The sequence below is a fragment of the Podarcis tiliguerta genome (genome assembly GCF_965153285.1).
Source record: "Podarcis tiliguerta genome assembly, chromosome: 8".
In the NCBI taxonomy this organism is placed as follows: domain Eukaryota; kingdom Metazoa; phylum Chordata; class Lepidosauria; order Squamata; family Lacertidae; genus Podarcis; species Podarcis tiliguerta.
In genome coordinates, this window is record NC_139541.1 from 75609920 (window position 1) to 75637541 (window position 27622).

The 27622-nt window shown below is 48.5% G+C and overlaps 1 protein-coding gene across 6 annotated transcripts; it reads left to right on the top strand.

The window, feature by feature from the left end:
- The first annotated feature begins 701 nt into the window (after nt 1-701).
- Nucleotides 702-27622, top strand: LOC310684512 (basal cell adhesion molecule-like). Of its 6 annotated transcripts, none has more exons than XM_083455774.1 (9): nt 702-825; nt 9028-9175; nt 12219-12343; nt 15482-15683; nt 18853-18995; nt 21474-21639; nt 23046-23181; nt 24308-24412; nt 26418-27622. In XM_083455774.1, exons 2-8 carry the CDS (start codon nt 9097-9099, stop codon nt 24396-24398), a joined length of 942 nt encoding a protein of 313 aa, XP_083311900.1. In that variant the 5' UTR covers nt 702-825; nt 9028-9096; the 3' UTR covers nt 24399-24412; nt 26418-27622. The 6 variants fall into 6 exon arrangements, with proteins under 6 accessions (XP_083311900.1, XP_083311899.1, XP_083311904.1 ...); XM_083455773.1 differs by lacking the exon at nt 702-825 and adding an exon at nt 7383-7811; XM_083455778.1 differs by lacking the exon at nt 702-825 and adding an exon at nt 8043-8544.

Sequence of the window (27622 nt, forward strand, 5' to 3'; positions counted from 1 at the left end):
GTTTTATCATTAAAACATTACTCTGTAAGCAGCATGCGACATCTCCAAAGGGCCTGTATTTGAGTTTTATTTACTTGCAGTCCCAGTTTCTGATTTGATCCCAGAATGTCCCTATTTACGGCATCCCTATTTTCATTGGAGAAATGTTGGCGGGTATGGAGCTATGTGATCCCCGAGCCAAGGAGATAAGTAACTGCACTACTTTTGGAAGACCTCTGAAGGCAGCCCCAAATGTTTGTTTTTACATACAGTGGTACCTCGGGTTAAGTACTTAATTCATGTTGGAGGTCTGTTCTTAACCTGAAACTGTTCTTAACCTGAAGCACCACTTTAGCTAATGGGGCCTCCTGCTGCTGCTGTACCACCAGAGCACGATTTCTGTTCTCATCCTGAAGCAAAGTTCTTAACCTGAGATACTATTTCTGGGTTAGCGGAGTCTGTAACCTGAAGCGTATGTAACCCGAGGTACCACTGTATGTTGGAATCCACCCAAAGTGGCTGGGGCAAGCTAGACAGATGGCCATAAATAATAAAATTATTATGGTTATCATTGTTATGGAATAGGATGTCCCTGTTTTCATTGCAGAAATGTTGGCAAGTATGAGGGTCCCCATGCCACCAAAGACTTCCTGAGCCAATGCTTCAGCATCCAACCCAACCAGCCTTTGCCCCGCCCACCCTGCTCTGTGATGTCATCGGGACTCATAGTTTTCTAAGGAAAGGACGGAACCAGCAGCTGCCCAGCCTACTTGGGGTGCAGCAAACCAGTCCCTCCATGTGAAGGTGGTGATGGACGGGCCCAGCTTCTCCTCTCCCTCTTAAGCGGTCAGTTTCCTTCTTGCTGTTTGTGGGTAGCCAGGGGATATCCTGAGTGGTTATTTCCTTATAGTGTGCACAAACACAAGAATTCTCATGACACAAAACCGCTCTGAAACGGATGTTGCGGCTCACCTCTTGCAGCGTTGACTCTAATAGCTCAGAGCAGAGGAAAACACCTCAGACAGGGCTGTGACCACTGTTGTTTTACTATGAAGGTGCCCATATTCATGTCTGAGGCCCTAAAAAACCGACATCAGCACCAAATATCTGAAAAACAGCCTCTTTCTCTACAGACACTCTTGGGTGTTAAGATTATCAGAGGTGAGGGGTGAGGGTTTCTGGGCAGTTTTGCCGCCCTCAGAAGTTCAGGGGGTGGCAGGCCCAGGAGAGGGCTTTCTTTGTGGTAGCCCCTCAACTGCAGAATTCCCTCCCCACAAAGGTGAATCTGCCACCTTAGTTATGAAGTTTTTGTTGAATGCTAAAGATGCAACTATTTGCCTTGGCTGTTGATGCCTGAGCTATATAGCTTTGGACCCACCATAGAATCTCAGCTGTAGGATGTTTTCACTTTTTAATGCACTGTTTTAAAATTACTGCTGTTGTTAAATTGTTGTAACCTGCCCTAGGATCTCCTGGTGAAGAGTGTGTGAGAAGGCATAACAGTATTAGTAATCATCATCATTATCATAGCAACAATATCATATTTTACCTTGTTAAGTTGCTTTGATATTTTCTTTTTTGCAAAAAGCAACAAATGTAAGCAACAACAGCAATAATGCTACCTCCATCTTGCAGAGGCTCAGCTTGCCTCAACCAGAAGTCGGACATTTAAGTTTCTCCATTCCCATACTTTTCCAGCAGAGATTCAGCAGGCATCCTTGCTTTTCACTTTCAGGTGTCTCTTGAAGGCTTTAAAAAAAATAAATAATGCCCACAGGTCTATGCAGTTGTTTAAAAGTTTTATTTCGTTTTAACGATCCTTTGGTATTGCTTTTTAAGTTTTCTCTTTGCAGTACACCTCCCTGATGATACTTTCATAAACAAGATAAACAAAAAGTCTTGAAAAATGACTCCGAGAGTGAGCATCCCAGAACAGATACCTCAGAAAAGAGTCTCCGCCCCGCCCCGCCCCCGCAATCCCTCACACCCCATTTGCTAGAATGGCCTCCCCAAGTAGACCCACCCTTACACCCACTTTCTTAAGGTTTAGGTGCTAGGTTAGGGTGTTCCCATTTGGGCATATTGGCAGAACACAGATTTTCAGAGCAGGGACCTGATGGGATATTCATATCGCATTCCTGTAATCACTGTTTTATCTGGGGTGTCTCATTGTTATGCTGCTTCTGTCGTTTTTATGATTTCTCTTTTAAGCTTCTAAATCTATTGTTATGGTGATTGTCTCGTGCTCTTTTTTTTTTATTATGATAATGTTATTTATTATGTTGCCTTACAGTGATTGTTCTGTGTTTTTAGCGTGAGCCGCTTTGGGAATGTTAGCTTGAAATGGGAAATGGGCTATAAATATTTGAAATGACATATAAATACAAAACAGTCCCTTGTCACCAACCAGTGGCCCAATACATTAACGGGGCTGCTTCCGCTAGTCCATGTTGGTTGATCCCTGCTAATGCTCATGATTTTATTTAATTCATCGTTGCTGCGCCGACAGATGACACAGGAACCTTTGGATTTGTCGGCCGCTCTGATTAGCTCTTCTTGTGTCACAGGGCGGGAATAAAAATAGCTTAAACAAATAACTAAACAAATAAATGGAAGGCTTTCTAGGCAAAGGGTCCAGCTGGAGTAAGCGCCTCGTGTTATCTCTTCCTCCTCTGTCTCTGTCTCTCTGTCCTGGAAAGCTTCCCACAGTTTTCTTGGCTTAGTTGACTTTGCACAGATAATGGTATAAAGTTCTTACTGTTATTTCGAAGGAGAATTTAATACATTTGTGCCTTATCTAGCTTGGCTAGGACAAATGCAGTTCCCACGTGGGTATTCTCAAGGTTATAGCAACAACCAAGTTACCTTGTACTTTATAATACTTGAAATAAAGAGAAGGAAGTTTCAGTGGTGGTAGGCTGGTAATCACAGCAACAAAACTCTCATGCTCTTGGGGGGAGGGTCATATAGACCCCCCCCCAAGTGTCCCTATTTTCCAGGGACAGTCGTGGATTTACAGAAGCCGCCCCGTTTTCTGATTTTATCCCAGAATGTCCTGCTTTTCCTTAGGACATCTCTATTTTCATCAGAGAAATGTTGGATGGTATGGAGTTATGCGACACACACACACACGTACACACACACACACACACCCCGAGCCAAGGAGATAAATAACTATACACCTTTCAGAAGACATCTGAAGGCAGCCCTGTAAAGGGAAGTTTCTGAATGTTTAATGTTTTATTATTTTTTTATATATGTTGAAAACAACCCAGAGTGGTTGGGCCAGATGGGTGGGGTATAAATCTTGTTGTTGTTGTTGTTAAATAGGATGTCCCAATTTTCATTGGAGAAATCTTGGAAGGTATGGGCAGATACATGTATCTCCACACCCCAAAATTTCTCACACTGCTCTTAGCCCAAAATGGTTGGCATCCAATCCAATCCATCTAAAAACTAGGGTCACATATGTACCATTAACTGTGTGACCTACAGACCTTAACTCACTTTAAGTCCACTTATATCCACACTGTAAGAGTGAAGTAAAAAGCAAAGGTTTGGTCTCATGTCCAATGAGTGAGCAGCCATATATTTACCCAGTTCAGGAGTGAATTACCTGAGTAACCCCTGAAGGCTGCAACCCCCTTACACATATTACCTGGGAGTAAGTTTCACTGAACCCAATGAGGCTGACTTCTGAGTAGACATGCACAGGACTGCACTGAAAAAACACGGAACTTTGACTACATATGTGTGCCAGCAATTATTTCAGTTTAGCCAACTGCGTGGTGTTCTCTTCTCTGTTACTTGAATTAAGATGTTGGCCAGCACAGTCCCCTTTGCTGGCATGAGTAGCAGAGAATCTGCAGAAGCCTCCTGTGTGGAAGGAGCCCAAGGTTTCCAGCTGGCAGCTTGGTTTTCAAATGCCAGCCTGCTTGTATTTTGCTGCTCATGAAAATGAGCCCTTCTAGATAAGACCAAGGCCACGTTCACTCCCTACACTGAAAGTCCTATGCTACCACTTTAAACAGTCATGGCTTCCAGCAAAGAATTGTAGAGGGAAGAACATAAGCTCCAACATTTCTCCAATGAAAATAGGGACGTCCTAAGGAAAAAGCAGGACCTTCTGGTATGAAATCAGAAACCAGGACGGTTTCTGTAAATCTCAGAAAATAAGGACACTTGGAGGGTCTGGAAGAATTCCAGGTTTGCTAAAGGCGCGGAGAAAGCTGTTAGGAGACCCCCTATCCCCCTCACAGAGCAACAATTCCCAGAGTTCCCTGTGAAAAGGGATTAGTTGTAAACAACTCTGAGAATGATATATCTGTGAGGGGAACAGGGGCCTAACAACCCTCAACACCCTTAACAGACTACAGCTCCCAAAATTCTCTGGTGGACACCATGACCTTGTAAAGTGGTACCATAGCGCTTTCATCTTTTGGGGTGAATGGCCCCCACTATTACATCTAATACAGCAGGAGTAGCCGATTTGGTGCCCTCCACATGTTCCTGGACTTTAATTTTCATCCCTGACCACTGGCCATGTTGACTGATGGGTGCTGGAGGCTGACAACATCTGGAGGGTACCACACTGACTATCCCTACATAACACAGCAATCTCCTGCCCAGGGTAGCCAACCAGGTAACTCCAGAAAGCCCACAGCCAGGGCTTGATGGCAACAGTCTTCTCTCATTAGTATTCAGTGTAGGGTACCAGATGCAAAAGATGACAGAGCGCCAGCTTGTCTTGCATGACAAGCTACACCTGCTCAAATTCCCTCTTCTAACATGAACAACTTGCCCCTTCTGCATGACAAGTGACACCCTATTCAAAGCAGTTATTGCAGGCGCAGGAGACCATCTCGATTCGTATCTGGCTGCTCCAGCCAAGATTGGTTCCTTTTGCTTGTTGGGTTCCTTGCTTTTGCCACTCTCTCTTTTCTCTAGACCCGCCCCCCCTCCTGCCTCAGAGCCCCTTTCCTGGTCTGCACCTGGCCTGGCATGCTGCAGGTAAATGTGAATCTCCATCAAGAGCCATAGAGGGGAGTGACTATTTAGCAGGGTGGGCAGGTGGCAAACCTTCTGCACAGCTGCTACAGGTGCAGGAGCCTTGTCCGCTTTTGTATCTGGTCACCCTGGCTGCTACTAGGAGAAGGGCTGTAGATCTGTCGCAGGCAGGTTCCACGGTTCAATCTCCGACAGCTCCAGGTAGAACCGGGAAAGATCCTTGCCTGAAATCCCAGCCAGTCAGTGTAGACCAGGAATGAGGAACCTGCAACCCTCCTGAGGTTGCCTGACTACAACTCCCATCACCCCCTGACCGTTGGCCATGCTACCTGAGGGGAATTGTAGTCCAACAATATCCAGAGGGCTGCAGGTTCTCTCCACTGGTGTAGACAACACTGAATTATACCATACTGGTGTAACTCACTATAATGCAGTTCCCTATGTACAAGCCTTCTCCTCCAAAGAAGGGATGGGTGGTTTACACAGGTGGGGGTTCATTTGTGTATCTATGTACACATGCCAGAACCATTTCACCCACAATGTGCTATGCAGGGGGGAACTGTGAGGGTTGCGGCAGCTAGACTGGTGACTGGGGGCGGCCACCGAGACCACATAACACCGGTCTTGAAAGACCTACATTGGCTCCCAGTATGTTTCCGAGCACAATTCAAAGTGTTGGTGTTGACCTTTAAAGCCCTAAACGGCCTCGGCCCAGTATACCTGAAGGAGCGTCTCCACCCCCATCGTTCTGCCCAGACACTGAGGTCCAGCTCCGAGGACCTTCTGGCGGTTCCCTCACTGTGAGAAGCAAAGCTACAGGGAACCAGGCAGAGGGCCTTCTCAGTAGCGGCGCCCGCCCTGTGGAATGCCCTCCCATCAGATGTCAAAGAGATAAACAACTACCTGACATTTAGAAGACACCTGAAGGCAGCCCTGTTTAGGGAAGTTTTTAATGTGTGACATTTTAGTGTATTTTTGATCTTTGTTGGAAGCTGCCCAGAGTGGCTGGGGAAACCCAGCCAGATGGGCGGGGTACAAATAAATAATAATTATTTACCTTTTCGGGCACAGAGTGAAGTGACTTGGATCCCTGGCTTGGTCAAAGTTTGCATCCCACCTAGCGCGGCTGCGTTCAAAAGGGGAGAGAGTTCCTGTGCCCTGAATAGTTGTGATGAAGAGGGGATTTCAGAAGGGAGAGCTTGCTGTGCATGCTTAAACCTGCTGAAGTTTCCTCTACTATGCAGCTACTCAAAGTGCCAAAGTCCCGTCTCCTTTTGCAACCAGTTAAGCTAATTCAGTGGTACACGGCCTCTGAACATGGGAACTCCAAATGACTGTTGTTGGTAAGAACCATAAACAGGCCCATCGCCATCCCAGCCACCAGCCATCACCTCATCTGGGGACAAAACAGTCCTTGAATTAGGAATGGAGGGAAGCTGTGGACCTTCGGATGCTGTTACAACTCCAACTCCCATCAGTTCTAGCCAGCATGGCTGTCCAGGATTGGGGCAATACTGTATCTTTGAAACATAAATTACATTTCTTCATGTTCCTAAGCTAGCACAGCTTTGCATGTTTCCATAATGCCTCTGTCCACCACAGAAAGCTGCTTTTCCTCTAGGACAACCCTTTGGGCACTGAAGAGTCTGAATTGCACCATTCAGTGATGCAGGTCTAGATCAGGGGTGAAAAACGTCATGCCTGGGGTCCAGGCCTCTCTATTTGGCTCTCGGGACCAGGGCCCACTTATGAGGCAAGGTGAAGCAACTGCCTCGGGTGGCAGGATCCACGGGGGCAGAAGATCTCAATGCAGATCTTCATTATCCCCTTGTTCCTTCATTATCGCCTTGATCTTCCCTCCTTCCCTTGTGGGGAGGAGGAGAAGCATTTTGTGGTTCACATCAGGTGCCAAAATATCTTGGGCCGGACTTGCTCAGGACTCTTTGCAGGTCACATGACTCACATCCCTTCTCCCCGCCAGACCCCACCCCTCACTGGCCTGCTTCACCCCTTGGGTCTATTTGTCTGGAATGTGTCCTTGAACTGTGATAGTGCCTCTTAAAGGAGAAAGGTGTGCGAGCTTGTGTATAAATTAAGTCTACTGTACGAAGGGAAAATGTGCACCCGCTCCTCTTTTGTCTCTGGACCTGCCCACCGTTGCCATGTGGCCCTGGAAAGGTTCCCCAGAAGAGAATATGGCCCTTGGGCTGCAAAACGTTCCCCACCCCAATAGAGGGCTTTAACTATAGAGACACTAGGGACCAGACTGTACCAGCAATACCACTCTGCTGAGAATCAGGGGAGCTCTCCGTTTAATACAGAAGCACAGCCCATTTGTGACTTTTCGGTCGCAATGGGCTTACATTACTTTCTAGAACACGACTCCCTTGTTGCGCTTATGATGGAGGGGAACGCATTTCTGTAAAATGAACATGTGAAACACACGGCATCTGTTCCCGAGTACAGTACCTAATGCTTCAAAAAAGAAAGAAAGAAAAATCGTTCGTTCCCCTGAAGAGTGTTTTGGCTCGTCCAGTGTTCAGTATGAGGAAAAAAATCGCACCAAGGTCCGGCTGCTAGCAAAAACGCAAGAGTCCTGTAAAGGTTGGGAAGGAAATGTCGGCTCTGAAAGTTTTTGTTGTGCGAGGCTGGGGCCAGTTTTACTTTCATTTCTGCACAGCGGCGGACTTTGTTCCCCAAAGCAAAGAAACACTTGAGGGGAAAACCTTTGTGTGATGTGCGTGCACGAAGAGTCAGGTTGCGCAAAAACTTCAGCAGCTTCCCTGCGGCAAGCGAGGCCAAAGGTCCAAGTGGAAATTCCCCAGGTGGAGAAACCCGATCTTCACATCGCTTCAGGGGTCTGACTCCTGCCAAGATCTCAAGCCTTGAGATACGATCACAGATTCTGCCCCCCACCACGCAAATTTATTCTGCTCTGTTTATCTCACCGCTCTTTGCCCAGTTTTCTTGAGAGGGGCTGTCATAATCAGACCCCCTGCCCTTTCCTGGAGAAGGGCATTCCGGGCCTATCTGCTTGCTCTGCTATGCGAACGCTGCGTCTGCGAAAGTTAAACGGGCAAACAAAGCAATTTGTTACGAGGGTTCGGTTCCGAAGCGTGTCCTCCCAACCCATCTCCAGCAGGCCCAGCCCACCAGGGGAATTATTATAGACTGCAAAAAAATTAACATCCTGCAGTTACAAGAAGTCGTAGACTTTGCGTCGTACCCCCAGCACTCCGTAATTTCCCATGCGGAGAACAGCCGCCCGATCTGGTTACGGCTGGCACCATCGGACTCTCCTGGTGTGTGTGCGCGCGCGTGTGGGGCTCCCCAAATTCTCAGACCCATCATGCCTGGCCCTAAGATTCAGCTCCTTCTCCTGTCGGCCGGCTGCGAAAGTTGCGGTTGGCCGCAAGAGTAGGAGAGGGAACTTTCACCCACCGCAGCCGCCTTTGCGCTCTGGTTGGCGCGACTATCTTCCCCCGCGTCTGCAAGAACTTAGAATTTAGAATTGCGCCTTCGGTTAGAGACGCGCCAGCAGACCAGCTCCGCCGGCGGGTGAGTTGGTGCTGGGGCAGGGCGCCCTGCCCCGCTACCTTTCACTTCCCGGCTGCCTTCTCTACCTCATCCCCGCCCCTTGCCCCCCCCCCGCCCCCTTTCCCGTCGCACTTTCTTTGTGCCTTTCGTGCTTGAACTTCTATACACCCCGACGGCTCTCTGTGCGTGCGCGTCGACGGAGCTGCGTCTTCAGTTCCTCAACTGGCCGCTCCGGTTTAGTTTGTTATTAACTTCTTCCCCCACCCCTTTGGCGCGGGCAAACAAGTACAGAGACGCCTCTCGGTCTCGTGGGGGGAGAGACACAGAGAGAGAGAGAGGAAGAGAAAGGTTGGTGCGCAGGGGTAGCAGAGGTTGGGGAGACGGTTTGTTTCGGGGTCGCAGCCAGAGCGCCCCACTTCCTTCTTCTGTTAAGCACGGCCGGTTTCCCACGCTTGGGTGCGAGGCTGCTAACGCGGTGGCTTTCTCGCTTCTTTTTCCTCTAAGGGCGAACCAGGAAACGGAGGAGGGAACTTTCTCATTACCCAAAACAGAAGGCAAGCAGGCAGCAGGGCGATGATGGCGCAGTTTCAACAGAAGCTCTTCTGGCTGGTGGCGGCTGGCCTGGCTGTGACCCTGCGCACCAGCCAGGCAGGTGAGTCGAATGGCACAACACTCTCGAATTCACTTCGCTGGCCCACATTTTAAAACTGCCCCGTGCTCCTCCTGCCCCTTTGCTTTGGGAGGCCAGGGTGGTAGGGCGGGTGCTTGGCATGCAGAAGGTCGTGTGTGTGTGTTAATCCCCGGAATCTCCCATTTAAAAGGATCAGAGAGCAGTTGATGGGTTGTACATGTCTGCCTCAGACCCCAGAGAGCTGCTGCCAGTCAGAGTGGGCAGCGCTGAGTGAGATGGACACATATGTAGCAGCTTGACATTTTGCAGGCAAAACCTTTTGATTGCTTCCTGTTAATTGAGCATTCGCTCTGCAAGTGTTTTTCCACACGGCAGTTTTGGGAAACTGGACTTGTTGCACAAGAGCACTGATCTCATTTTAAGTTGTACAACCTGAATTTGCCGGTGGGTAACCAAATCCAGCCTGGAAATAGCGAGCGCCTGGAAGCTTTTCTGGCTCGATTTCTGCATTTCACATTGTTGCCGAAGGCCTTGTGAGAAAGAGCTGGCAATCTTCTTTCCCACTCTCACGAAGCTTTAGTTCTGCTTCTGTGTGGTAAGACCAGTTGGGCTGGGAGATCTTGTGAGGCCAGGGAAGAGCCAGTTCACCCCAGAATTGGCATCGAAAACAGAGTTTGTAATTAATGAAAGGATGGCGAGAAGATGAACAAGAAGTGTTTTGTTGAGCCAGCTGTATGGTCACCTGCACACTGCAGCCGACACACTAATGCGTCACGACGCACAGTTTGGAAATCTCCGGTGTAGTGGCCAGGAGACTTAACACACACAGCATACCTTTAAAGCACATTCAAAGCGCTCTTCCCCCTGAAGAACCCTGGGAAACGTCATTTGTTAAGGGTGCTGGGAATTGTAGTTCTGTAAGGTGCAAACTACCATTCCCAGGATTTTGTTGTGGTGGCAGGCAGGGGAAATGTCCTTTGAGTGTGTTTTAGAGGTGTGGTGTGTATGCAGATTGTGTTACAACTCAGAAAGGTCCACTTGAATCTTAATAATAAGTATTATTATTGTATTATTTATATACCCATAAACTCTTTTGACTGCGTTTGACAAGCCAGTCTGTCCCACCTACTGTAGCCACCCTCTCTAGAAATTTGGAGGTCACCTTTCTTGCAGGATTGTGGTAAAGACTACAACTGGATGCAAATACTAAATATTACTGAAAGAGATTTTCGGTCTCAGGCCTGCCTGGGTGCTTGTAGACATGTGTGGGCTGGCTTTGGGTTCTTGGAGAACAGATCTAGGAAGTGTTTGCAGAGTCAGGCCATCTGTCTTGTCTGTCTCAGTATTATTCATGCTGACTAGCAGCAGCAACTGTCCACAGTTTCTACAGGGGTCTTCTTCTCTCACTGCCCGACTTTTGAGATACCTGCAACCTTTTGCTTTCAAAATGCCTTCTTAGCCGCAAGCTATCTTTTAATAGAAGGTGCTCTGTGCATGCTTGTTTTGCCCCCGGAGTTGTGTCAAGGGCCTATGGGACAAGTTCTGAGGTTGAGCCTCCGCAATCAGTAAGATTAGGAGGCAGTGTGGTGTAGTGGTTAGAGTGTCGAACTAGGATTTGGGAGAGACCAGGTATTCAAATGCCCACCCGGCCATGAAGCTCACTGGGTGTCCTTGGGTCAGTCACTAGCTGCCTCTCAGGCTAACCTACCTCACAGGGTTGTTGTAGACATTAGAGGAGAACGGGTAGAAACATGTATGCCACTGTGAGCTCCTTTGAGAAAGAGAGTGGGACAGAAATGCAATAAATAAATAATAAAGATATGGTTTGGCGAAAGGGACACAAAGGTGTAGAAATGTTTGCATATATATAAATAAACATTTTCCTTCCTAACTGAAAGCACCAATCAAGGCTGCTTAAGACATTTAAAGGTTTCAGTTTTAGTATATATCTCAAGCGTGAAGTTTCTTAGGGGCAAAGTGTTGACAGTTAAAAACCTAAGCAGAAAAACAAGCAGAAAATCGCCAATTGAGGCTGCTCAATACATTTAAATGTTAGTTTCATCATAATGATGATTTTAAATTTGTACACCACCCTTCAGCCAAAGATCTCAGGGTGGTTCAAAGCACAGAAATGCAAAACGAAAGCACATAATAAAGACCAGAACAAACCCATAATCCCTCCCCAACCAAAATGAAGGACACAAAAAGGTTTTCAGTGTAGAACAAAAATAGAATGAAAAATGACCTTTAGCAACAAAGAAACCAAGAAAGGAGCCGACCAAACTTCATGGGGCAAGGAGTTCCATAATCTCCCTCTCACCCCTTGTATCCAGACGCACTACGACCCTGGGTGAGACAGAAGGAAAAGCCTCTCCTTCCCACCTTAAGAGAGCAGGAAGGATGATACAGAAGGAAGTCCACACCATACATTTAAATCACTCTTATGCTCCCCCACCTCAAAGGAACTTGGGAACTGTAGTTTGTTGCAGGGACTGAAAGTCTTTAGGATACCTTCACAGACCCACAATCAACTACTGTTCCCAGGGTTCTTTGGGGGAAGCCTAGGCTTAGATTCGCCATCCCAAAATGTACAAGGATTACATAACATAATTCTTCATGTGCCTTATCCACGAAAGGTCCGGAGAGTGTCAACACAAGTAAGGGCCTTTTCTGCAGTGGCTCCCCGTTTATGAAATGCTCTCCCCGGTGTGGTTTGTCTGGTGCCTTCATTATACACATTTAGGCACCAGGCGAAAATGTTCCTCTTCAACCTGGCCTGTGGCTGATTGACATCTGATTCCCTTTTAAATGTGCTGCGGAACAGAGGACTATTGGTTTGTTTCCGTTCTTATTTTTGACACGTATTTTGTTTTGTTTTGTAATTTTGTGTTGTGAACCACCCTGAGGCCTATGGGGTAGGGCCGTATACTTTTTTAAAAAAGTAGAAGATGAGAAATAAGAAGTGGGTGCTGGAGATGATCTAGCCAACGAGCTTGGGGGACCCTTGGCTCAGAGTGTGGGTGGCGGCCTCTGTCTCATGCCCTCCCCTCTTTTATAATTCCAGAGGTCTCCATCGTCCTTCGCAGCGACCAGGAGGGCCCTGTCCTTGAGGGCGGGAACGTGACTCTGGAGTGCCTGGGCAATGAAGGAGAGGAGATGAGCGGATTCACTTTCCAGAAATACAGCAAGGTCAGGATAAACTTACAGATGTAATTGCAAGACAAAGCAGCGAGGAGGGAGGTGGGTGGCTTGCTCAACAGGGGGCGCTGTGCTGCAGTTGCAGAACGCTTGGTTGCAAATAGTACACTGGGCAGCACCCAGAGGGGCACCCAAAGTTATTTCCTAAGTTCAGGTGTGGGTGCTGTTGCTTTTCAGCATCCAAAGTGGGCCCCATCCACGCACAGCGGAGGAGCGATGCAAGTAGGACGAGTGGCTGCAAGGTTTGCAGAAGTGGAACGTTGTTGTTTTGAAAAAGCCTAGGGCAGGAGATGGGGAAATCCCAGGGCAGCGCAAGGGAGGCTGAGCATGCTCTGTGCTGCGGCTGCCGAATGCTGACTCACTTGCGGCTGGAGATAGAGAAAAAGAAATTATAATACTGGAATGTAGCAGACAGGCTCCTGAGCAGCAGAACTCCATTCTGCAACACTTTTGGACTTTGTAACAGCCAGGCCTTTTTCTCAGGGAATCTGGGAGTGGGGTTGTATTAGCTATCCTAGAAGCGTAGAGTTGGAAGGGGTCCCATGGGTCATCTAGTCCAACCCCCTGCAATGCAGGGATAATGATCCTGACCTGATAATTCTCAGTACTACTTCACCATGCTAAAATTCCCAGGATTCTTTGGGGCACAACCGCGGCAAGACCAGTATGAAAGGCAACATCCTAGACAGCTCAGTCGGTAGAGCAGGGGACTCTTCATCTCTGAGTTGTGGGTTTGAGCCCCATGCAGGGCAAAATATTCCTGCAATGCAGGGGGATGGATTAGACCCTCGAGGTCCCTTCCAATTCTACAGTTTGGTGGTTCTTATGTGGGCAGGACCCTTTTGCTAGGCCTCAGGTGGGCAGGTTTCAGGTAACTCTCAGCCTAACTTCATGTGGTGGGTAGAATGTAAATTGGGGGTGGGGAATGGCAGAGAGACAGAGAGAGAAAAGGGCGGCAGAAAGGAAGCGAGACAAAGGGATGGCCCCACTTATCTTCTGCTCTGATGTCACCTACACTGGGCTCCAGCCCACATTAGGCTCCAGCAGTGGCGTAGCGTGGGTTGTCAGCACCCGGGGCAAGGCAAGTAATTTGCAACCCCCCCGCTGCACTGTCCCTCCCCCAGATAGTCCCTCGCTCTCTCTCTGCACCGCACCGCACGCCTGGCACCCTCCCCTCCACAGTGGGCGGCGACCCGGCGGCTCGGATCGGATTTGCACAGCCAGCACTGCAGTGAGAGAGAGTGAGTGAGCCAGGTAGGGGCAGAGAGCTGCGAGTGCGAGCGCCCCCCCCCCCAGATGTTGCACCCGGTGCGGCCGGCCCCCCCCCTGCACCCCCCACGCTACGCCACTGGGCTCCAGCCCTACCGTCTGCCAATGTCTACTCTACCCCCAATCCCAAAGGATTGCCCCAAATGTGACAGCTGCCCATCTCTGACTCAGGAAAGAACAAGCTAAGGACAGAGATTGGTAACTTAGGCTGAGCACACACTCTACATTTGAAGCACGTTTCCCATCCCTGCAAAGATTCCCGAGAACAATAGTTTAGCCCTTGTGGTGCTGCACCCTTCCCAAACTACAGTTCCCAGGATTTGGGTGGTGGTGTTTTTTGAGGGGTTGTGGTTTGAATGTGTGGTGTGGGCAGCCTTACTAGTAAGGATTTGGTAGGATAAGAACCATGTGATAGCATGGACAAGTATATTTCAGAATTGGACTGGACCCAATTCTGCGGCTGGTAATCACTTGTCCCAGAATCCATGCTGCTCTTTGAACGACGGTTCTCCTCTACCCAGCCCACTCAAGTCTCTTGGTTTGCAGCCCCTATAGTGAAACAGGTTTGTTGTGTGAACATGCTGTTCATGAGGAGGAAAGGTCTTTAAAGAAAGGCTTTGCTAAACCCAAGCTGCTCACATGTAGACTTGAATGAAGAGTTCTGAAGGAGGTATTTTATGACAGGTGTTTTGTTGACTGGAGAGGGAATGGGAGGCTGCTCTAAGCAGGATTGGGAGGAGATGGGAGAAATGGAGAGGCCACAGCTCAGGATTAGGAAGTGTCTGAGGAAAACAATAATCATAGAATCATAGAGTTGGAAGAGACCACAAGGGCCATCGAGTCCAACCCCCTGCCAAGCAGGAAACAAGGCCACCAAGTGGCCACTAGGGGGCACTGTTTCCAGGATGTAGAACCATTCTCCTGCAGCTGCTGGGAGTCAAGATGGCAGCAATTAGAGCAGGGATTGGGAGCTTTTGGTCCTCTAGATGCTGTGGGATGACAACTCTCTTATTTCCTGACTGCCTGTTGGCAATGCTGGCTGGGGCTGATGGGAGCTGGAGTCTAACATGATCTAGAAGGCCACAGACTCGACATACATGGCAGGAACACTGTTAGAATTCCTGCTCCGTGATTGCAGTCATGGGATTATTGTCTATCACATGACGGTGTATGTTTTGACTCCACAGAGTGGGAAGTGATGGAGACAGGATGTTTGTGTTACTGTGTTCCGTGAAGTGGGACTATAGTCCTTTGTTTTTTCTCTTTGCTGTCTGATGCTAGAGAGAGAGGGAGCCATGTTGCAGTGCTCCGTGTGTTTATATGTAAATAAAGTAGATTAGCCAAAATGCTGAGTTGCTGAGGTCTGTTACGCAAGCTGCAAAGACTCTGCGGATCCCTAAGTGTGCCGATGTCTGTTGGCATCGGTCGCTGTGATGTTCAGGCTGAAGAAAGCTTTTGAAGCTCCCGAACGATCGACCAGGAGGGAGAGAACATGCCAGTTGGGCATGTGTCTCTGCCAGGGTCCTGCTCGAGTGTAGGACAAGCTCCTGACAACTAAAGGCCAACTAAAGGAACCTTATTTTTGGCTCCCTTTGCTTCCTCGCTCAACCGCGGTGCAGCTGCTCCGATTGCCGTGTGCCACCCTAGACTCCAAACGCAACGCTTAACAATGGTCAGGTCTCCAACCAAAATGCCTTAATGTTCACTGAATGGCTCCAGAGTGCATTGAAGCACATGTCGGTGTGGCTTGAGTGGCGTGGGGCTCAGAAGGGGACCTGTGCCACCGCCAGTTGGCATTTTGGGTAGCGCCATCTTGCAAAGGGCGTTGACTAATGCGAGGCATTCCTCTCCCTGTTGCAGTGGCTCCACTCCTGGATCTCGCTTGACAAAGCCAGCGAGATGCGCTGCTGGTTTTACGACGTCAGCGTCAGCTACGACGACGGCCGCCTCCAACTTGCCATCAGTGGACTGAAATCTTGGCACGCTGGACCTTACCGCTGCGCCGGCTCCAACGGCACCAACAATGCCTCTGTCTCCAATGAGCTGGACCTGCAGATGGAATGTACGTGGGAAAGTTTCTTCCTTCCTCTGGCTCCTAGTGGGTGATGGAGAAATAGCAGGTGGGGAAGATTAGTGGGGCTGCCCTTGCAACTGGCCTTTGGCAATTTGTAGGTAACCGGCAGGAGTGTAACCTCTTGCAGGGACTGTTGATGCCAGCCCTGCCCTCGCTCCCTTAGCCGCACACACCCCAGCTGTGGCCATGGCCTTTCTTTATGGAAGAGTAATAAAGAAGAGCACTCCTGAGCACCAACAGAGTGCTTTCTAACTTATCCTGAGCACATGCAACTTGTCAACACAAATTTAGAATATGAACGCCACCTGCACTCTCCTCAGGACACAGGAAATGCTCAGCCCTCTTTTGACAGCATCCTGAGCCCATAAAATATTTCAAAACTTTTCTTCTTCTTCTTCTTCTTCTTCTTCTTCTTCTTCTTCTTCTTCTTCTTCTTCTTCTTCTTCTTCTTCTTCTTCTTCTCCTCCTCCTCCTCCTCCTCCTCCATCACAGATGTTGTTGTTATTATTTTATTATTGCTTATTAAATTTGTATATCGCCCTATACCTGTGGATCTCAGGGCAGTTCAAAACATAAAACCACAATATAAAAAAACATAAAATACATCATAAAAATGACAATGAAAACAACACATTTTAAAGGGGCATTAGATGTCAATCAGCCCAAGGCCTGGTTGAAGAGGAACGCTTTTGCCTGGCGCCTAAAAGTGTATTATGAAGGCACCCGTCTCAGCCTCCCTGGGAAGAGCACTCCACAAATGGGGAGCCACCACAGAAAAGGCCCATTCTCGTGGTGCCACCCTCTGGACTTCTCGAGGGAGAGGCACACGAAGAAGGGCCTCAGAGGATGATCTCTGGGTCCGGGTAGGTTCATATGGAGAGAGGTGGCCCTTGGGGTATTGCAGTCCTGAGCCGTTTAAGGCTTTATAGGTCAGAACCAGCACTTTGATTTTGCCTGGAAACTAATTGGTAGCCGGTGCAAGTTGGACCAGTATTGCTGAACTCCAATCCCCCATCAGATTACTTGCCCCCCCCCCCCCCGTATAAAGCCCACTCAACTACTTTGATCTGTGGAACTGACGCATTTACAAGTGCCACATGATGTTCTGCACTTGCAAGGAGCTGGTCCCTCAGTGTGGTGTCACTCTGGGACTCCCTGCCCATTGATATCGGGCAGGTGACTTCGTTGGGCTCCTTTTGGCGCCTGCCAACGTTTTGCTGAATCGAGCGCCTCCAGACATGTAGATTTGGTGTGTATTTTAATACGCTGATTTTATTTCAACCGTGCATATTTTTAAAACTGCTGATCTTAAATACAGAAATGAATTAAGCCAGCTTGTTTTTAAATATCTGGTTTTTATTGGCAATCCTCATGCATGTTTTATGCAAACCACTGAAGAGCTTTTGATGATTAAGTGGTACGGAAATCCTCTCTGAATAAAATCAGCCCCATCCGGCGTGGTCAGTGATGATGAGAGGTGATGAGCCCAACCACATCTGGAGTGCCACAGGTTCCCGAACTTTGGCTTACTGCGATACCCTTGTGCCACAGCGAGAGTCTGTTCTGGTGCTCTGTGCCTGCTTGATTTAACCACGGACTGGTGCATATGTGTGCGGGATTGCAAATTCTACAAACTTTGGTCCCAATGGAACAGTAAAGGCAGCGGCTCATTACCCACGTTCTGTATTTCCGGGCACGCATGACCTGTCATCAAATGACAGCACATACTGAAGATCAGACCTTCAGGCATTTTCTGCATGGGCCGTCGCAGCTCTTAATGGAATGGGGAAGCCTTTTAAAAGTTGTCTCTCGCAATCTAAAACATCTCTCTAGAGCGTATCCCTGCAGCAGACTTTTTTAAAACAACAACAACAAACAAGCATCACCTTCTTCCCAGGGAATCCTGGGAAATGTAGTTTTGCAAGGCTTCATTACCAGCACCCTTGCTAAAGAGAAATTAGAAGGATTGAACTGGGCAGGAGTCATAGGAAGTTATAGTGGACCTAAAACCTACCGTACACAACTGTTTTATAGCATTTTGATTTAGCTACCTCACTTTCATGATTACTTTGTACTCTTTTTCTTTTGTGGTATGCTGCTGCCCTGGTAGTGTTTGTTTGTTTAATGCCACGTTGGCATATATAGAGTTTTTATACGTAGATTCTATCAGCAAAGCTCAGTCAGCACAAACTCTCGTTTTGCATAACTTGCACCTAAAACTCAGTAAAGAAGGGGTTAAAAAAGGTAAAGGGACCCCTGACCATTAGGTCCAGTCGTGGCCGACTCTGGGGTTGCGGCGCTCATCTTACTTTATTGGCCAAGTGAGCCGATGTACAGCTTCCGGGTCATGTTGCCAGCATGACTAAGCTGCTTCTGGCGAACCAGAGCAGCACACGGAAACACCGTTTTCCTTCCTGCCGGAGTGGTACCTATTTATCTACTTGCACTTTGACGTGCATTCAAACTGCTAGGTTGGCAGGAGCAGGGACCGAGCAACAGGAGCTCACCCTGTTGCAAGGATTCGAACCGCCAACCTTCTGATCGGCAAGTCCAAGGCTCTGTGGTTTAAGCCACAGCACCACCTACTAAAAACATCAAGAAAGGAAGGAGAGAGAGAGAGAAGGGACAAAGAAAGAAAGAAAGAAAGAAAGAAAGAAAGAAAGAAAGAAAGGCACATCTGCTTAAGCCTCTCCTTCTGCTCATATTATTTTGCTAGGGAAAAACAAAAGATTTAAATGGTTAACCAGGCTAGGAATTCCTAAGTTTATGCCTTCATATAACAGTTGCTTGAACCCGGTCAGGCTGAAGATACTTATAGCAAATGCTTTGAAATTGTGATTATGGAATATTAACAACAACAACAATGATAAAATATCAATAATGTGTCAATATTAGCCGTGATATTTGTTATTTATTTTGTTGAATGTTTATTCATTTTGTTAAATCTGTGTTCTACCCTTCATTCAAAGACCACAACATATATTAACTTTTAAAAAATGTTTAACGGTTTAAACCAATCAATCAATGCAGGTTACTTGTTTACACAGCAGCAATAGGATCTAGGTGACAAAAACCCAGGGGTGGCATTATGATGATGATGTTGGTGATGATGATGATTACTATTACTATTATTATTATAACCTCTCTCCTGCTCCAGACCTGCACAGCATCCTCCTTGCTCGCACAAACACCTGGTGTGGGACAGTAGGAGATTCTGTCACGGTGCTTGAAGGCAGTGACTTGCACCTTCGGTGCTCTGCAGGCTCTTCAAAGCCCCCGCTCTACGAATGGACCCGAGAGGTGAGAAGACCTTTAGATCTTTAGAGCAGGGCCAGGGAATCTATCTCTGCCAAGGCACAGCGGCCCGCAGACCAGTTACTTATGTTATAAAAGACACGTTGCAACACGTAAGAAAAATAGCACAGGGCTAGTTGCCAGGTGGAGAGCAGTGCGGTGGCAAAGCTGCCAGCACCTTTGCTAAGCTAAGCAGGCTCCGGTATGGTTTCAGATTGGATGGGCGACTGCGCGTTGAGATTCCTGCATTGGGGTGGGCGGGCTAGATTACCCTCAGCTCCACAACTCTGTGGCCCCTTCAACCCTTGGCTGCTCCTATTGGGATCCAAGAGGAGACCTAGCCAAGAATATGTGGTTGGGGCAGGGTGGGGGCTTAATGTAGGGGAGGGGAGTGCCTGGGCACATGTGGGGTGCACCAACTCCATGGGTGTTTATGGGGGATTTTTCCAGCGGAGGCCAAAGTAAAACACTGAATGTTGGGAGCAAGCTAGTTTCTCACCCAAAAAAGCGCATGAATATTTTGCCTCATATCTCAGGTTTTGCAAATGCTGTAAACTTTTCTTTTTTTTAAGATTAAAGGCTGGCAATTACGATTTCTGCGTGGGGGAGGGCAATTGCCAGCTGCACGCATATAGGTGGCCGTGCCTCATGCCTAGGAAAGCGCCTCATAAGGATGGTCAGCCTGTCAGAAGCTGCTTTTGCACCCAGGCCTTTAAAGCACGTAGCTCCCCCCAAGGAATCATGAGAAGGCGTAGTTTGGCCCCCTTCCCAGAGCTACAGTTCCCAGCACCTTGAGTGAACTACGGTTCCCAGGATTCTCTGGGAGGGATCCATATGTTTTAAAAGTATGATGGGGGGGGGGGATGCAGCCAGACCTGTCCAGAAAGAACACGGAGAAACGGATACATGAAGCATGTGCAAGGACACATGTCCCCCTCCTGGGTTTAAGCCCTTGCAAGTTCCCTTAAAATGCTTGATTAGGACTCAGAGCTACACTAGAACTGAAAAGGGAGGCAGCTGAAATGACACACCTACCCCTTCTATTGGAGAATATAGTTTTAAAATACACACACACACACACACACACACACACATATATATATATATATATATATATAAAATAAAAGTTTGTTCAGGTTGATGCACCCTGTTGGGTTTTGTCCTAGGCAAACAGTGTGGCTACTTAACAACCCTGGAGAAAGGAGTCGTTTCCCCCCACTAAAAGTGGGCTTGCAATATCCTGACCCCTCTGCGCTTTGAAGAACCTACCCGCTCTTTCATTCCAAGGCAGTCCAGTGAGATTTTCGCCCCACAGGGAAGGAAGGGAGACCCCCCCCCAGCCCCAACTCTCCAACACATATGTCAAATGTTTGCCCCTTTTCTTCACAAACAGGGCATTTCCTGGAATCTGCACCCCCCCCACACACCATCATTCATTGCTGCTGAGGCAATGTTTGTCAAAAACCCAAGTCCATTGTCTTTTTCCGCCCTCGCCTTATTTGCACATAGTTCGACATGACGATGGAGAGTGCTATTAAAGCCGTTGTGCGAACGCAGGGGAGAGCATTTCAAGGTGAAACCGGCTTCTTGTCCAAACACAGTGGCTTTCCACCTTCATAGCCACCTCAGCTCCCCCTTGGCCTTGTGCCCATGTTAGCATTGTGAGGTAAAACGCAGATCCAGGAAGCCTGTGTTTACCTCATCTTCATAACAGGCTGTCCTGCTCTTCGTTAACAGGACTCACCCCCCCAAAATCACAAGGTGAAGAGAAAAGTGTGGGTCGTACATATTTGGGGATTCGAAGATGGATCCCCAAATGTGCTCAGCCAACATTTCCCCCCTCACCTTGCGATTTGGGGGGGGGGGGGGCGAGTCCAGTAAGCAGACATTTTGTGCTGAGGGGAGCTGAAGGGGAAGGAAACACTCCTTCTTAGAAAGACAAAAGGGCTGTCTCAGTTAAATCCTACTCAGGCTGGGCCTAAAGTTAGTCACGTCCATTGTTTTCAGTGGGTCTACTCTGAGTAGGACTAGCATTGGCTGCAACCCAAACGTCTATGTCGTCATTCTCTGCCCCCGTTCTACTAGGACGCCTGGCTCCTCAGGGATACCCCAGCCCCTATAACTATTACACACACCCTCAAAGTAAAAAACACACACTAATTTCTGGAAATTCAATTGCGGAAGAGGGGGCGGGGGATGAGGGCAGGCAGTATTTGACTCAGGTGTTGTTAAAGGGTGTGTGTCAACGAATGTAAAGATACTGCAATAACTGATAGGCAAGTTAATCTTTCTGTTTTTTGTTGTTTTGTTTAAATGGAATAACTTTATAAACCTATTGCAGGCGACTAGGATTTAGGTTTTTACTGTTTAGCATCCGCTTCTCTTGCCGTGCCTAGTTCAGTGCTGAGTTTGCAAATGGCTGGAGGCTTTGATCTTTAAAAAAGTGCTCATAATTTTAACAGGGTTTCTTCCCCCCTCTTGCAGGGAGACGACTGGGTTCTGGTCTCCAGCGACTTGACGCTTTCCAAGGTGAACCGGGAGCAAGCCGGGACCTACACTTGCCGGGCGCAACACCCCACTTTGCCCCAGTTGACCAAGAGCAAGTCAATCCGTCTGTACGTGGAGGGGAGCGAGCGCGGATTCACCCTCGGTGAGAACAATCCTTCGCCTTCACCCACTGAGCCCTCCCTGAGCCCACGTTTCGGAGGGTGAACCCCAGGCACCCCACCACCCTGGGCTGTGCCTCCCACTTCCTTCCTGAAGGCAGCTGGCATCTCCGTCTTCAGTCTTTACCCCCCAAGTCCTCTTTCTCAAAGAATCATAGAATTGCAGAGCGGGAAGGGCATGGAAATTCCTGAAACGCAGGAATTCTCCCTTTACTAATCCAGTAGCATCACAAACTTGATACAACCATAGCCCAGTCCTGAATGCGTCTGTAGGGAAGGAAAACCCCGCTCAGTCCAAGGGGGCTTTATCCCAGTCAGTATGCCCACGGCATGGGCAAAGGCATGTCTGCTTGCTAACAGGACCATTGGTAGCTGCTAAGCCACAGAAATAAACCGAGCCTCCATGTTTGCAGCTGTAGCTAGTTTCCCCAACACACAGGCACAGAAAGTGTGGTTTCTAAGAGGAGTCCACACATGTCACCAACCTGCAAAAGCAGGTTCAAAGGCATGGGCAGAATAATGTCCAGGTGGACATTATTATTGTTGTTCTTGTTAGTTTTTTTCTGGGGGGAAACACACCAAGAAGTTTGTTTGTTTGTTGGGGGCCCAGTCAGTGCCACACACCCCGCCCCAGGCAGTGGCTAAATGTAACGTGATTAATAAACTCATAGAATCATAGAATCATAGAGTTGGAAGAGACCACAAGGGCCATCGAGTCCAACCCCCTGCCAAGCAGGAACCACCATCAGACCACTCCTGACATATGGTTGTCAAGCCTCTGCTTAAAGGCCTCCAAAGAAGGAGACTCCACCACACTCCTTGGCAGCAAATTCCACTGTCGAACAAATTCCACTGTCGAACTCAAGCAGTCAATGATCAGGATTAGAAAGGGCCACAACTTTATGTGATGATTGATTTTTTTTTTTTTTTTGGCTCAGGCATTGGGTGTTGGCATTCCAGCTTCCAGACCAAAAAAAATCATTATTTAATTTTTAAAAGTTACAGGAACTCAGTTCCCCTGAGTTCCTGCTAAAAAAACAGCAACCTTGGTGATGATGCTTACTAGTACTACAAGTCCCCTCATCCCTGACCGTTGACCTTGCTGGCTAGGGCTGATGGGAATTGGAGTCCACCCCCATCCAGACAACCACAGCTTCCCTGTCCTCTTTTCTAAAGGGCTGCTGGTCAGAGGCAGCAACACGTCTGAATGCCAGCCTCTGGCAACTGCAGGAGAGGAGGGCGAGTGCCCCAAGTCCTGCTTTCCACTTTGCCACGAGCACCTGATTCACTACCAATAACCACTGGCCTGATCCAGCAGGCCTCTTCTTGCACCCTCCGCTGAAGGTGCTGACCTGGCTTGCCTTTGTCGTGTCTGCCTTGTTCCCTGCAGAGTCCGTGCTGTCCCTTAGCACCCCAATGCTGGCCCTGGCTGTGGCATTGCCTGCAGTGCTGCTACTGCTGGTGATCTTGGTCTTTGCCTTCCTGATCCCCCGGCATCGGGCAGCTGCCAAGAAGAAAGCCGGCCTGTGAGTACCTTGCGGGGTTGTATTGCTGGGGGAGCTTAATGGTCTGCTGTAACCCTGCTGCAGTGGGTGGGTGGGGTGTTAAAGGGACCCCTGACCAATAGGTCCAGTCGTGACCGACTCTGGGGTTGCGGCGCTCATCTCGCTTTACTGGCCGAGGGAGCCGGCATACAGCTTCCAGGTCATGTGGCCAGCATGACTAAGCCGTTTTTGGCGAACCAGAGCAGCGCACGGAAACGCCGTTTACCTACCCGCTGGAGCGGTACCTATTTATCTACTTGCACTTTGACATGCTTTCGAACTGCTAGGTTGGCAGGAGCAGGAACTGAGCAACGGGAGCTCACCCCGTCACGGGGATTCGAACCGCCGACCTTCTGATCGGCAAGTCCTAGGCTCTGTGGTTTAACCCACAGCGCCACCCGTGTCCCTGGGTGGGGTGTTACTTCACTGTTAAAGCAGGAGCAGGGAACATATCAGGCTGAGAGGTTCAAATGTAGCAGCCAACCAGCCATCTCTCTCTCTCTCTTTCTCTGGTACCTGGGGTTTTCCATCTCTTTAGCCAGATCCTTCTCCCCAGACTCCCTCAAATACTTGCACCCCAAGTATTTGTGCATGGGTGGAATGTGTCCTTGATTTCTATAACACCTCTTGTTTGTCTCTATATAGTGAACAGAGAGGGGTTTGTGTGTATGAAACCTTTACACGCTATGAAAGGGGAGCTTTTACTTTTGTAGCTCCACCCACTTTTGCCTCTGGCCCCACCCATCTCTGGTGTGCAGTCCCCCCAGGAGGAAGGAAATGTGGCCCTCGGGCTGAGAAAGGACAGCTCAAGCATCTTCCTCTGTTCCGGGCTGTGCAGATAATCCAGTTGCGACCCAAACGGTGGTGGTTTAATTCTTCCTTCCTTGGGGCCTCTTGCGATTAATTGGTTCCATTAATATACACATACGGACGAACCTGTACGTGTAGAATGAGCCTGAAAGATGAACCTCCTCCACTGGACTTTTGTGTCAGTCTATGGCAGCTTAATTTCTTTTTTTAAAAAAAAAGAAAGAAAACGCTTTGCACTCTTATTCAAGTGATGGAGAAAATGAAACCCGAATGCTGCTATCCACCTTTCTCTTTCCAGGGAAGACTCCGGCCAGCGTACCCCAATCTACAAAGGCAGCCTGGAGTCTGTGCCTTCCTCCGTTGGAGATACGCATCCCCTGGTGATGTAATAAAGAAGACACAGGTCAGCAGAAGTGCAAAGGATGTCTGACGCCATCCCCTTTCCTGTCCATTCCCTTCCTTTAATCCAAAGGTCCAAAGTCCTGTAGGGGCAGGTGTCTGCCTGTTTTTGATGACTCCTCAGTTCGGAATTCCGTAGGGGATCTGGAAAGCAGCGCAAAGTCTGGGGTCCTCCTGAGAATATTTGCAGCAGTCGGCCTCTTGGTCATTTATCAAGGGCAATCAGTTGTGGCATCCGTAAGTAACAGCTGTGCAAATGCTCCTCCGTGTGGACACAGGAGGGTAATGCAGGCACAGGTTTCAGGCAAGGGTGAAGTAGGAATGGCTGAATCGGCCCAGTTTGGTTTCTCGTCGTTCCTCGCCCCCGCCCCCATCTTGAATTTCCTCCCCCCCCCCATTTCTGCTAGAACACTTTAAAAAAAAAAAAAAAAAAGCCCACATGAAATTCATATGCATTTTCAATATTATTCCTCTGGATATATATATTTTTGTGTAGGCTTAACTCTTCATGTGTGCCTTTGGGGAGCGTTGAAGTCAACTGCGTCAAAAATGTGGAGCCATTCGCTTGGCGTATTGGTTTGGGAATTGCATTTATACCCTAATCTCCAATTTAAAGACCAGTTTGCCGGCCCCACCATTAGGGTGAGGCAGTCACATGGGGCAGCAGCTGCTGGGGGGCGAGGCAGCAGCAAGGGGTCGGAGCTTTGTGTGCCACACAATGCCCCCACCCTCAACCCACTAAGCTACCCTCCTGCCCTGAGGTGTGATAAGAGGACACCATCCAGTTGTCAGCATTGAAGTAAAGTTCAGTTTCCAGTCCAGTTAGTTCTGTACTTGGCAGTGGGAAGACACCTTGTTGTTTGTCTCAGGCAGTTAAAACATCTCAGGCCTGTCCTCCTGAGTATAGCCTGGGCAGACAGATATAGCGGATCGTGCCCTGTTCTTTCTCCCTCTCCACTGCCCCAAATCTGCCTCCTGAGGTGCTCGCCTCAGCTTGCCTCACACAAGGACTGCTTCACCCTTGTGTGATAAGCGGCACTTGCCAGAAATCCCCCCCCCCCCATTTCTGTAGAACCGTTAAAATATACAGAAACCTTCACCTCATATGCAGCTGCTCGTACTAAGATGGATGCCGCAAGCAGCCCAATCCGTAACAGCGACTTTAGCTTAAAAGACGTGCACTCACTTACCACGTTGCTACTTAAAATATCACTTCCTTGGGGTACCTTTCCTTACCCTCCAGCTCTGGTTTAAATATTTAAGCAGCTGGCTGGATGCAGCTGAAGAAACAGATCCAGAATAATAGGAGAACCGGAGATGTAATGAAGGACTGCTCAAAATTAGGGGAGTCACCGTAGACATGGGGGAAGAGGTCTAGAGCAACACATGGCTGTCATTGACTGTTTTCATTCTCAAGCCTTGTGTAAGTGGCAGGACCAAAGCTTTTTTTTTTTTATGGGGAGGGGGGGTTAAAAGAAAAAGAGGCGCCAGTATTTTTACCTTGATAGAAATGTTGTAGGTCCCAGCATAAATGGCTACTGTGGACTGCAAGAAAGAGAAGCCGATAACTTGTACTGGTCATAAAAGAAACACCATCACAAAAGAAGCCCTGGGTTTAACCCACACTTCTTTTTGTCCTGCTTCTTTTCCCCTGGGGGGAAACCGCTCTTTAGTGCTCAGTCAGAGCAATTGGCAGTTCAGATTTCCCTTGGATTGCTGTTTGTTCCGATCAGTCGCTAAAGAGCAGGTTTTCCCTCAGGAAGGAGTGAGGCGAGAGGGAAATGGCTTGGGCCTGTGTGCTTTCTAAGCAGGGCACAAAGGAAAGTGTGTGCGAGCCCCATGTGGCCCCCTAAGGGAGAATGCCCTATTTGCCTGCAGTTGGTTCCTGCTTTCCATTGGAGATGGGAGGTGCCACTCAAAGTGGGGTGGAACGGTGCCAATGCTGTGGCTCAGCCCGCAGTCGTAAGATTTCACAACATCCTCAGCTCTTTTCTTTTCTTTTCTCCCAGGGTGAAATGGATCTCACTCCTTTCTTTTGTCACTTTCAAGATCCAGCTTCTTCGGAAACTATGGGATGGTGGGGATGCTAACAATGTACAGCGGTTGTTTTTGTGTATATGTTTGGGGCAGTCATTGAGTTTGGTGTATTTTTGGAAGGAGGGAGGTTGGAGCTATCGAGACCAAAAATGTAAGGGGCGATGGTGATGCTGAAGTGTGTATGAATCCCCCCTCCCCTTTCTGGGTTACTTGCTCTTTGCCTGAAGTTCTCCCCTTCTAGAGGTTGAGATGTTCTTTTCTGCCAGCGGACTGCTTTTCGACCTTTTGCTTGTCCTCGCAAGTGTTGGCCCCTTCCGGTTCAGAGGGACGCATGCCACCTCGGAAAGCGGTTTTGCTTTCGGTCGATTGGCGAGAGTTAGGCTCAGCGCTACTGCAGAAGGTCTGTGCCCTGCGGGATTTAAAAACAAATAAACCTGGCCCCTCAAAGCCAGAACTTGCCCCCTAGTTCCCCACAGACTGTTTCGCTTGCCAAGAAGGAAAACCGGCACAAGAGTGTGGCTGAATTTTTTTTAAAGATCCTATCCAGGACAGGAACTTCCTGGGCTCCTAGATGAGGAAAGGCATGGTATAAATTATATATGTAATATATTTAAACACTTTCTAGAATCCCCAGGCAGCAAAGAGGGGCTCGCCTCATTTCTTCCTTCTGAGAGCTCTAATCCTGGAGTCTTGGGGGCACCTGCCATTGCTGTTTCTTTCTCTCTTTCCGCAGCAGACTCTGGATTTCTGCCTGACACTGCAAAGAGCAGGGCGAAATAATTAGTAGTCACTTTGTTCCTGTAGCAATTGTTGAGGAGTTCTCCCACTTTTGGGGAAGGAGGGGGGTTCTGCTCCTTGCTTCGAAACGTAACCCCCGCTCAGGGTTCCTTTGGGTTCTTCCTTTCCGTGCCTTCCTTGGCCTCCGCTGCAGCCCTGCACCAAAACGCGCAGAGCCTTCTTGCTCAAGCTCTGTGCTAGTTCCGAGACCAGGAAGCGGCAAGATGTGCCTTGGAATTTCAGTTGTTCCTCGCTATTATTTGCATGCTAACATGCGGGGGGGGGGGGTGTTGTAAAGAGGAGTGCGTGTATATCATGCTCGTCTCTGCAGCACGCAGTTTAAATGTCCCCCTATCCGGCACTTCCTTTCATCAAAATAAAAAATAACAAAATCTTGCAA